At 38.8% G+C, this 12,810-nt stretch overlaps 1 protein-coding gene across 1 annotated transcript in view; it reads left to right on the top strand.

The window, feature by feature from the left end:
* The window catches only part of CEP192 (centrosomal protein 192), a 193,928-nt gene that overhangs the window by 172,677 nt on the left and 8,441 nt on the right, over positions 1 to 12,810 (top strand). Inside the window, exons 41-44 of the mRNA XM_023724815.1 lie at positions 4,571 to 4,690; positions 5,130 to 5,251; positions 7,557 to 7,683; positions 8,176 to 8,234. Coding sequence (XP_023580583.1) covers positions 4,571 to 4,690; positions 5,130 to 5,251; positions 7,557 to 7,683; positions 8,176 to 8,234 — 428 coding nt within the window. The remainder of the gene's footprint in view (positions 1 to 4,570; positions 4,691 to 5,129; positions 5,252 to 7,556; positions 7,684 to 8,175; positions 8,235 to 12,810) is intronic.

The following is a 12,810-nucleotide window of genomic DNA, read 5'->3' as shown; positions in this document are numbered from 1 at the left end:
TGAAGAGACGAAGGCCGACAGAGAGAAAAAGCCTTCCCCTGGAGCTGTTGCCCTGAATTTGGACTTTTAGCCTACTTTGACTGTGAGGAAATAAACTTCTCTTCGTTAAAACCATCCACTTGTGGTATTTCTGTTATAGCAGCACTAGATGACTAAGACACAGCCATTCTAATCAGGGCCACAATAGATGGGCCCTGATAGATCAGGATGAAAATGTGGAACAGAATTCTACTTCTTAAAAAGTCCAGTCTTACTGGACCAGTTGAGACTAGAGGACTCCCTGAGACTTATTGCCCTGAGATTCTCTTTAAACCTTGAACCATAACTATCCCCTGAGGTCACCTTTTAGCAAAGTAACAGATTGGCACACAAAATAAAGGATATTACTCGTGAGTGTGGTGAGCCATTAAAAAACCATCTATATGAGACTTGGTGGTGCAGTGGTTAAGCGTCTGGCTGCTAACCAAAAGGTCAGCAGTTCAAATCCACCAGCTGCTCCTTGGAAACCATATGGGGCAGTTCTACTCTGTCCTATAGGGTCGCTGTGAGTCAGAAGCGACTCGACAGAAATGGGTTTGGTTTTTGGTTTGTGAGACCAAAAGGTCAACATTTACTTTAAAGCAAAGATGAGAAGATAAAGGGGCAGGGAAGCTAGAGTACTGGAAACGGAACAACAAGAACATGATTAAAGAGAATGTTGACATAGTATGAAAAATGTAACTAATGTAGTTACATTTTTGTGTAGAAATTGTCAAATGCAAACCTAATTTGCTGTGTAAACTTTCACTGAAAAAAACAGTAAAATAATATTTAAAAAAAAACACCACCACCACAGTGAGATATAATTTCACGCCCACTTGGATGGCTATTATCAGAAAAACAGAAAATAACAAGTATTGGTGAGGATGTGGAGAAATTGAAACTCGTGCATTTCCTAGTGGGTTTGTAAAATGATGTAGCTGCTGTGGAACACAGTTTGACAGTTCCTAAAAAAATTAAACATAGAATTACCATATGATCCAGCAATTCCATTCTGGGTATATTCCCCAAAGATTTGAAAGCAGGGACACAGATAGATACTTGTACACCACTGCTCATTGCAGCATTATTCCCAGTAGCCAAAAAGTGGGGAAACAAGCCGAGTATCCATCAACAGATGAATGGATAAACAAAATGTGGTATATGCATACAATGGAATATTACTCAGCCACAAAGAGAAATGAAGTTCTGATACATGTATGACATGGAAGAACCTTGAAAATATTATGTTGAGTGAAATAAGTCAGCCACAAAATGACAAATATTGTATGATCCCACTGGTGGCACAGTGGTTAAGCACTCTGTTGCTAAACAAAAGGTCAGCAGTTCAAACCCACCAGCTACTCTGCAGGAGAAAGACGTGGTAGTCTGTTTCCATGAAGATTACAGCCTTGAAAACCATATGGGGCAGTTCTAGTCTGTCCTGTAGGGTTGCTGTGAGTTGGAATCAACTCGATGGCAGAGGGTTTGGTTTAGTTTTGGTTTACCTGTATGAAATATCTAGAATTGGCAAATGCATAGGAACAAAAGTTTATTTGTAGGAGGGGAGGGGAAATGGGAAACTACTACCTAATGGGTACTGAGTTTCTGTTCAGGGTGATAAGAAACATTAGGATATGGATAGTGGCAATGATTGAACAACATAGTGAATGTTATTAATGTCAATGAACTGTATACTTAAATAGTTAAAATGGCAAATATTTTACATTTATATATTTTTTACCACAATAAAACTTGAAAAAGAATCAAGACAAAATATTTTGTTATTTAAGAAAAGAAGGAAAAATAAGTGCTGGCAAGGATGTGGAGAAATTGGAACCCTCATCAGTTGCTAGTGAGAATGTAAAATGGCGCAGGTCTGTGGAACAGTTTGGCAGTTCCTCAGTAAGTTAAACATACAATTACCATATAACTCAGGAACTCCACCCCCGAGCATTGACCCAAAAGAATTAAAAACAGGCGCTCAGACAAAAACTTGTACATGAATGTTCATAGCAGCACTTCACAATAGCCGAAAGGTGTCCATCAACAGATGAATGGATAAACAAAATGTGGGCTATACGGTAAAACCTGCGAGAGCTGGAACCTGTATAAGGCGAAAAGGAAAGGAAAGAGAAGGAAAATTCAAATGTTTTCCACTAATAGAGACAGAAAAACGATAAGACTGCGTGCAGCCTGTCAAAGGTGGAAAACTTAAGAGACCTGGGAAAACAAGGCAGTCCTGTTGAGTTCTGGATGTCCCAGGTTTCATGGTACATATAATGGGATATTATTCAGCCATAAAAAGGAACAAAGTACTGATACATGCTGCAACGTTGATGAACCCTGAAAACATGCTCAATGAAAGAAGCCAGTCACAAAAGACAACATACCATGTGGTTCCGTTTATGTCAAATGTCTAGAATAGGCAAATCCACTGAGACAGAAAGTAGATTAGTGGTTGCCTAAGGCTGCGGTGGCCGTTGGGGGAATGGATACGAACTGCTTATATGTACAGAAATTCTTTTGGGGTGTTGAAAGTGTTCTAAAATTAGATTGTCATGATGGTTACACAGTTCTTTGAGTATACTACAAACCATTGACTGTACACTTGAAATGGGTGAGGTGTATGGTATGTGATTTGTGTCTCTAAAGCTGTAAAAAGAATGAGAGGGTAGGGCTAGATTGTCTCCCAGCAATTTCTCGTTTTCACACAATACTTACATAGAAATGTAAGCTCTGTGAAGTTGTTGATTTGGGGTATTTATTACTGTATATTATGGACTGAACTAATTACTTATGACATTGCAGGAACTAAGTTTATCTTTAACAAGTTAATTCTAGGTCTGGTTGCTTCATAAATATTGGGGTGAGGGCAGGGAACCAGCAAAACACATTATTCTGGGACCATTTAGGAGGGTAATCCCAAAGCACAATGATTGATGTATATAGCAGTGGCCCAAAAGGAAAAAAATCAAATTTTTAGTTACAATGTATTTCTTAAAGTCAGAGGTAGTATACAGTAATTTTGTGAAACGAGTGTCAGTTTGATATGAAGATTAAATTAATGTTAAATTTTGCAACATATGCCTAGAATATAACATGCAGCAATATTTGAATTTTTTCTTCCTCTTTCTTTCTTCCCTTTTTTTGGCAGGGGGTGGTTGTCTGAGAGGGTTTTAATTTGGAATTTGTAGGATACATAATACTGTAGTCCCCAGTGGTTTCAGGTAAATTGTGTATTTCCACCATTTTGGAGATGGTTGTTTTCACCTACTTTTTCTTCCTTAATCTTCTCGGTGACTGTATCAACAGTTTAATCCCCAGTCTTCATGATCTCATATCCTTTATCCTGCCTCTGCCTCCATTCTCCCAAAAGTCTTCGGTTCTGGCTTGCTAGGTTCATTGTTTCTGGTGGAAACTCAAGGATATAGATTGCTTGTTAACCACTTGGCTGCTAACCAAACAGTCAGTGGTTCGAGCCCACCAGCCGCTCGGTGGGAGAAAGATGTGGCAGTCTGTTTCTGTAAAGATTTACAGCCTGGGAAACCCTATGAAGTAATTCTGTTCTGTCCTATAGGGTCGCCATCAGTCGGAATCAAATGGACTTGGCGGCAGCATGTTTTATTATTAACACTAAATTCTTCGATACAGCTAAGGCTCTTTAACTTGGGTAAACTTTTTAAAATACTGTTTTCAAATATTTCATTTTTGGCATTCTAGAGCTTCTTTAAAGAGCACTGGTGGTACAGTGGTTAAGCACTCAGTTGCTAACCAAAATATCGGTGGTTCGAACCCACCAGCCACTCCATGGGAAGAAGATGTGGCAGTCTGCTTCTGTAAAGATTACAGCCTTGGAAACCCTATGGGGCAGTTCTACTCTGTCCTGTAGGATCGCCATGAGTTAGAATTGACTGGAAGGCAATGAGTTTTTGTTTTTTTTTTCAAAACAGGAGCTTCTTTTGATTGTATGTGTGAGGTTATAAATGTAACTGGACTATATGGTCAGAGACACTGGTCCTGACTGGCATTCTGAAGCCAGTCCCATGAGCTGCTGTGATTTCGCCAAGTGGTACTTGTCATCTTCCATCTCCTGTCATTGTTTGGTGTCAGTCCATCAGTCCTCACTGAACGGCTATTTGCCAGGTCTCCGTCCCTTCATCACGTGGCCAGCAGAGTGTGCCATAAGCATCGCAATGGAAAACCCAGCAAGGTCTGGACTGTGTTTCTGGGGTGTGACTGTTCTCGTTTAGGTCTTGTGTGGGCCAGCTCTAGTACTTTTTTCCCAAAGAAACAAAACAAAACACATTTATTATACATTTTGAGGAATATTTTATATAAAGCCTTAAACAAAAATTTAACATCTGGTATAACAGTAAGTCTACTAGAAATAGAATCATTCAGATTCATTTTCAGTTAGTGGCAAAGCTAACCAATGTGAAAGAATTAGTTCCTTCAACTGTTTTCATGCCAAACCCTTGAATTGGTGATCTGACTACATGTGTGTAAGGTTCACTGTCTAGATTTCTCTTTGGATGTGTGTGTTTTGTAGATCACCATCACATTTTTGCCCAGAGATGGAGGGAATTATGCCCAGTTTTGGGATGTTGAGTGTCATCCCCTGAAAGAGCCCCACATGAAGCACACATTGAGGTTCCAGCTCTCTGGACAGGTGAGTGTTGCCCTCGAATCTAATGTATATGTTAAAACCACTGTGTGACACTGGCATGAAAAACTGGCCTGAAACTGCAGGTATTTTTCTGGTATTCTTCTAATTTTAATTAATTCTGTTGGATAGCCTGTAATCTTAATTGTGTTGTTTGTCTTTATTGACTGGCATGTTTGAGGTCTGAATTTGGCTCTTTTGTTCACACAACTCGTAAGACCCAGGTTTGACAGACTTATGTAAGAGACTGTGTATGTGTGTCTGTGTGTGTAAGAAACCAGACAGTACAATGTATAGTGTTTTTGATGTGGCGAATTGAAAAATCTTAAAAGTGTCCTTTTGAGAAAAATTTTAAAGAAAGTAGTAGATTTCAAATGGGTAAATGTCCATACGTTTTACTGGAGTATTTATTTCTCCTCTCTTGCCCTGTGATTTGTCTGTACAGAGCAGCAAAGCAGAAAGTGAGCCTGAAAGTGCACTCATTTCCACAGACACCCTCATTAAGCTAGATCATTCCCTTAAGCCCCGAAGACAAGCTGTATCTGCGGCTTCTGCACTTACACCTGGGTATGCTGTTCTTGTCATTCTTATGCATTTTTCCCAGCACTCTGAGGTATAATTATGTTTAGTAAAGTGCTCAGTGTCTTTTACCTGTGACTTAACCAGCATCATCAAAATGCAGAATATTTCTCTGCCTCTCTGCAGTCAGCCCTTCTACCCCTACCCCAACGTTCATTCTGTTCTATTCTAACTTTTTTCACCAAAGATTAGTTTTGTTTGAACTTCGTGTATGTGTGTACTCTTTGTGTCTGGCTTTTTTCACTCAACATAATGTGTTTTGAGAGTCATTCATGTTGTTGAGTGTACCTATACTTTGTTTCTTTTTATTGTTTAATATTCCATTATATGAATATATTACAATATATGTATTCATTTTCCAGTTGACATTTGGGTGACTTCTAGTTTGGGGCTATTATGAATTAAGGGGGTATAAATATTATTGTATACAAACATTTTTGTAGATACAAGTTTTAATTTGGGCAGGGGGCAGTAAAAATAACAGTAGAATTGCTGAGTCACAGGATAAGTATGTGTTTAACTAAAATAAATTGTGAAATAATTTTCCTAAAGTGGTTTTACCATTTTACGTACCCACAAGCTGAATATGAAAGTAGATTAAAAACTTTTTAAAATGTGTATTTAAGTATTTTACCTAATGAAAAATGTTTCTTATAATCTCTAAAGGACTAATATCTAGATCTAATTTAGTTCCGGAAAAAAGATGCTCTGAAGAAAAAATATGTTAAATGCCTGCTGAATTTGATATAAATCTTGGTCATTTATTTTCCAAGAGGAATATTAGAAAATGTATTTTGGAAAAAATAAGAATTGTTTTAATTTTTTTTTTTTTTCTTGGCACACTTTCTGGATGCTATTTATTTCATTCGTCTCTACTTATTGAGTGTTTACTCCAGGTCCTAGAGATCAAAGAGCAGGCAGAGCGGCATAGTCATGACCTTCGTGGAGGAGGAGCCACGTCAGTCTGAAAAGCATACTAAAGTGTTTCATGACAAGCTGTGGAAAGTGCTAGAAGTAATAGTGCAGTGCTATGGGAAAACATGACAGAGGAGCTTGGCCTGTGATATCTGGAGGAATTTCTGTGGGACCCCCTGTGTAAAGGACTGTGGCAATAGGGATTCTGTGCTCCTAAAGGACCAGAAAAAGGCCATGTGTATAGAGCACAGCAAGTGAGAGGGGAGAGTGGTGTGAGTGAGGCTTCTGGGCAGAGTTCAGACCAGCCACTGCCCTGTATGTCAGGCTAAGGATTTGGGTATTTAGAAACATCCTTCTGACTACAGATGGGCTGGTTAGAAGGAGACAAGAGTAGACACAGTAAAACAAGTTAGAAGGCTACTTTTGAGTCATCCAGGGCTAAGGAAGTTTTAAGGAGGAGGAAGAGAAATAGATTTGAAAATTTTGAAGTAGAAGTAGAAAGGAAATTTGAAAGGACCTAGTGATGGATTGGATAAAGGGGCATGGGAGAGAAGGGATGTCAGGGTTGGCCCCTGGGTATCATCCCAAGACAGGAAATACAAGCGGAAGATTTGGTTTGAGGAGAAGGAGCATGAGTTTAGTTTTGTATTTGTGGAGATTGAGATGTCTTTAAGACAACCAGAGAAGTGGAAGATATTTGTGTAGTCATTAAATATATAGGTATGTTGCCCAGAGGCTAAGTCTGAGCTAAGATATAAATCTGGGAGTCACATCAGTGTGATGGTCACTGAATCTACCAGCAGCAGTATGAGGTGGCCTAGGGAGAGTGTCATGTGAGAAGTTAAGGTGTCCAGGACGAGGCCTGGTGGAACAGCATTAGAGGTTGGGTCGTGGAGGATGAGACTGCAAAGAAGGCCAAGGATGGCAGTGTGGTATCAGGGAGGCCAAGGCAGGAGGAAGTGGCACCACCTTCAGATGCTTCTGAGGTGCCACAGCATGGATCAGGTTCTCAGAGCAGCCTGTGTCCCTGTGAAAAGTAAGAGCAGCTCCGGCTGCAGTGTGGGGAGTCCAAGTGGACTAACTAAGCCAAGGCAGCCACCTTCAGTACAGCCTGGGCTTTAAGGAAAGAGGGGATGGGGTGCAGGGGGTGCTACTGCTGTTTCTCACGTGGTGTCGCCCACCCTGCCCTTTGATAAAAGTGTTCCTCCTTTCTCATTGTATCTTCATATAAACTAGATAAATTGCCATTACAAAATGATTTTTTAACTTCTGAGAGAACACACAAGTTAAAGCAATAGTTCATAATTTAATACATAAAAATAGTTTAAATTGCTATGAATTTTAGATAGTTAACTTTTAAACCTATTTTCCTAAGCAGGCAGATTGACCTAACCCGCCGTGGAGTTTATGCTCCAGAGGATGTGTATATGTTTCTGCCAACTAGAGTTGGGGACTCAAGGACATTAAAAGTCAATTTGCGAAATAATTCATTTATTACACACTTGGTAAGTTGGAGATATTGTGGGTTTTGGAAAAGTAACTGTATTCAACTGTTTGATAATGAATATTTTTCTGATAATTAGAGACTTATTTTATAGATACATTTAAGTTGTAATGAAGAGTTAGTTTTTAAAATGCCTTAAATACTGTTCGAAAAGAAACTTATAAGAAGTTCATGATTATTTGAAAATCAGAAATCATTAAATTTATTTTCACATTTTAATTTTTAACTTGCTTTTTCTCTTGTTAGTTTTCTGTTTCTTTTATACCATCACAGACATTTTTCTGCATAACACTTACTAGTCAAAACTAGAGTAAATTCATATTAAATTTCCTTAAATGTGTCTTCAGCACATGAGCATTTATCTTATCTCATTTTGTGGCTGTACCTAAGTTTACAAAATGTGTCTTTAATTAAATAAATGCATGGTTTATTTTATATGTGCTAAGATATCTTACTTGCATAACTTCATAAAGTGTTTCTTATTAAATTCCAGCTGAAGTTTTTAAGTCCCAGGGAGCCTTTCTACATCAAACATTCAAAATATTCTTTGAGGTGAGTTTATCCTAAGTAAAAAAGTTCTCTCAGTAGTGCAGGACTTTGCTTTCAGGCCATAGAAGGCCTGTGGGGCCTCCCTCAGTGCAGCTCCCTCATTTTCATCAGCAGCACCAAAGAGCATTAAGCTCACGTGTCTTCCTAAGTGGGAAAAGCAGATAAGGAGCCTACAGGGAAAATGTTTTGTGATTATCTACAAGTGACTTTAACATGTAGCAGTCCAGTCTTCTAACATTGTTTTCGACTTAGCCTATGATTCTTAATATCCAGAATTTTGCCAGCCATATAAACATATAAAGCCCTATATATTTTGTGATTCAGTTTTAGAATAATTTTTGCTTTAAATGTTATTTTCACTGGTACTCAAGGATTTAAATTTTTACTAATTAGAACAAAAACTTTCCCAGATTAATTGGAAAAACTTGTACTGTGTTACTTTCTAGTTGTCATTCTTCAAATGCTCTGTATTGTTCTTCAGTCATACCTTCATTGTCCTATCCTCTTTGCTGTTTTTTTCCCATATGATGTATGTTGAAGTTGAAATCTCAAGCTGGGTTGTCACTGTTATTTAGAACTTAATAGTAGGAGCCTATAGGACTTAATACTGAGGAATAATTTTTAACTTTATCTTTGAGTCTTTAAACCATTTGATTATTGTAAGATCTCTCATCTTACTGTCAGGAGACTATTCCAAAGTAATGTTATATTCTCTTAGAAGTTGGACCAGTGCAGACAATCTAGGACTATCTTTTACTGAGTTACTAAGACCGGTAGTGCCGTGTTATAGATGCTTACACATACCTCCCGATGTTGAAAAGATTGCTTGGGTTGAGGACTATTCTCTTCACCTATTACCCTTTCTTTCACTCTTTCATCTCTCCTACCACCCCTTCCCCGTATTGTGTACTATAAAATATGTTATATATTTATATACTTGAGAGTTAAGCACTTTCTTTTCCTTCTAGGAGACTGACCTAAAGGCAGAAATGATGAATGTATCATAGACATAAATGGCTTAATCTCTCTTAAGCCTCAATTTCCTCATTTGTAAAATGGAGATGATAATGCTAGTGACAGCAGGGAGCTGCTGTGAGGAGTCAGTGTAGTATTGGAGTAGTGCCCAGTCACTCCACTGTCGTTCATAAACCCCTCCTTTATTTGGTAGGATCCATCAAAGCTTATTGTTGTTGTTAGTTGCCGTGGAGTTGATTCAGACCCATGTGTGTGGAATAGAACTGTTCCACAAGGTTTTCAAGGCTATGACCTTTTGGAAGCAAATTGCCAGGCGTATCTTCTGAGGTGCCTCTGGGTGGGTTTGAACCACCAGCCTTTCGGTGAGGCTAGAAGTAGAGCACTTAACCATCTGTGCCATCCAAGGACTTCTTCCATCAGAGCTAATTCCATAGATTTTGATGGAGCTTCACAATTTCATATCAGTGCTTTCTTATTTAACCTCTTCAACAGCTACAAAGAAAGGAAAAGCCTAAGTCTAAAAAACATCTCTGCTCTGAGCTCTCATCTCATAGTCCGTGGATCTCTCCAGATACTGTATTTTAGGTTTGCCCCAATTGACTTAAGACTAGTAATGCTAGATTGTATAATAATTCAATACTACTATAAAACGTATAGTGGCACAATTGCAGTGACAATTAGTTTTTTAGAAATAGATTATTTAAATTTCCCAGTTGTGCTAACTATATTTAGTAATTGAGTACAAATAGATACGGAATGAATTGTCTCTTCTGAACACTGTTATCTAAATTCAAACTTTATCATAACTGCTGTATTAATTCTGATCCTCGTTTATTCTGTCACTGGTTCAGGTCCCTAATCTTGCCAGCTTTCTCCAGGCGTATATCTTTACAAATGAAGTGGAGCAATGGTGTGCTTTTGTGTAAACTAGCATGTGTCTGTCACAACCCTTGCAAAGACTAGATTTTTAGTTCAAGGAGCTTTCTTTTTTAAAAATTGATTTTAAAAGAAAAAACCTTCTAAGAAAAGTTTCAAGAAATCTTACAGAGGGAGAAGAGCCACCAGGAAAGAGGGCGAGAACTTTAGGGATCCTGGCATACACGGAGAGGAAGCTAGGATCTAGCGTCGGGACGACTCACCAGTGGCGGTACCTGATCAGTAGGGTGGATGGCGTGTATGGAGTAATACATCCATAGACCGTCAGTGGGAGGTCCCCCACCTGAATGGACACTGGGTAGCCCCTCCTCCTCACATTTGATCAGGGCCAGATACTAATTACTAGCTGTGCCCAACGAGAAGTGCCCAGGCACCCTTGCCTGACAGTCATAGGAGTACACACACCCCTCCCACCCTCCTGGTGATTAGTGACACAAACTCTCCCATCCTGCTGCCCCAAGTGCTGGGGACCTTAGTATAAGCCCCTCCATTTCCCCCCCCCCACCCAGCCTAGTCCACCACCCCCACCTCTCCCTTGCTGGAAAGAGTGCCTGCGTGCTCCCCAGCCACCTGCCCCAACCGTCCCCTGCCAGAGAGAGCACCTGCACACACCCCAGCCACCCACCCAATCCTCACCTGCCACACATCCACCCAGCGAGTGATGGTGAGCATTCCTGCCCACCGTGCCCTCAGCTCACACGCAGTGACAGTGACAAGGGCTCTCCCTGCCTGATGCTGCCCTGTCCACCTGGGGGCAGGTGGTGAACACTCATGCCGCCAGATGAGCAGTCAACGAAACACACCCAACCCACTCACTTGGATATATCAAAATCAAACAAACATAGATAAATAATGCCTTCATGCTGTGGAGACAGCAGACAATATCAAACCATGTAAAGAAACAAGGAAAGATGGCTCAAGCAAGTGACCAAAATGAAAGAATTATGTATCCAGAAAACTTGTCTCTCAGATATGATAATGAAACTAGGAAATTTCCAGATAAACAGAAATTAAGAGAATTTGTAAAAACTAGATCAACCTTATAAGAAATACTAAAGGGAGTCCTTCAGACAGAGAGCCAACATCAAACAACAAGCTGAGATTAAGACCAGGAAACATCATCCAGATACCAACCCAGATAAAGAATTATCTAAAATAAAAAAAAGCTACAAGACTGAAAACAGGGAACCAGAGACAGGAATCTGTAAACGACAACAGCTTCAAAACAAAAAGGAGAAATAAATGGTGTAGTTACAGAACTTCCACGTGAAGAGGAAATCAAGGTGATATCAAAATAGACTGTTTTAAACATCTCAGACACAAAAATAAACTAAAAATCAAAGGATGGAAAAAAATATATCAAGCAAACGGTAACCAAAAAAGAGCAGGAGTGGCAATATTAATCTCTGATAAAAAAAGATTTCAAGGCAAAAACCAGCATAAGAGACAAGGAGAAGGACATTATATAATGATTATAAAGGATCAATCCACCAAGAGGACATAACTATAATAAATATTTACACACCCAACAAACAAGCACTAAAATACATCAAACTCTTAACACTACTGAAAAGAGAAATAACTCCACAATAATAGCTGGAGACTTTAATATACTACTTTCGAAGAAGGACAGAACAACTTGAAAGGAATTCAAAAAAGATACAAAAGATCTAAACAACACAACCAACTTGACCTTGTAGACACATACAGAACACTCCACCCAGCAACAGCACAGTACACATTCTTTTCTGGTGCACATGGATCGTTCTCCAGGATAGACCATATGGTAGGCCACAAAGCAAGACTCATTAAATTCAGAAACATTGAAATAATACACAGCATCTTCTCTGATCACAAACTATAAAATTAGAAATCAATAACAGGAAGAACAAAGGGAAAAAAATCAAATACATGGAAACTGAATAATACCCTGCTTAAAAAACACTGAGTAATAGGAGAAATAAAAAATGAAATTAAAATTTATAGTATCAAACGAGAATGAAAACAAAACATACAAAAATCTTTGGGACAAAGGCAAAAGCGGTGCTCAGAGGTCAGTTAATACCAATAAACACACACATCAAAAAGAAGGAAGAGCCAATAGCAACACCTTAAACCCACAACTTGAACAAATAGAAAAAGAGCAGCAAGAGAAGCCTACCGTCACCAGAAGAAAGGAAATAATAACAATTAGAGCAGAAATAAATGAAACAAAAACAATAGAAAGAATCAAGAATTTTTTTTCTTTTTTAAAAGATCAACGACATCAACAAATCACTGGCCAAATCTACAAAGGAAAAGGAGACGATGCAGATAACCCAAATAAGAAGTGAGATGGGTGATGCTACAACAGATCCAACTAAGATAAAAAAGATCATAACAATACTATGAAGAACTGTACTCCAATAAATACAAAAACCTAGAAGAAATGGACAGATTTCTAGAAATCTAAGCTAAGCTAACACAAAATGAAGTAGAAAATTTGAACAGAGCCATAACAAAAGAATAAATTGAAAAGGTCATTAAAAAAAAAAGAAAAAAAACTCCCAACAACAAAAGGCCCTGCCCCAGATGTCTTCATGGGAGAATTCTAGCAAACATTCAGAGAAGAGCTGACACAAATTCTGCTCAGACTATTCTAGAACATAGAAAAGGACAGAATACTCCC

The sequence above is a fragment of the Trichechus manatus genome, unplaced genomic scaffold (assembly GCF_000243295.1).
Source record: "Trichechus manatus latirostris isolate Lorelei unplaced genomic scaffold, TriManLat1.0 scaffold00262, whole genome shotgun sequence".
In the NCBI taxonomy this organism is placed as follows: Eukaryota; Metazoa; Chordata; class Mammalia; order Sirenia; family Trichechidae; genus Trichechus; species Trichechus manatus.
This window is presented reverse-complemented; position numbering and strand designations above follow the sequence as displayed.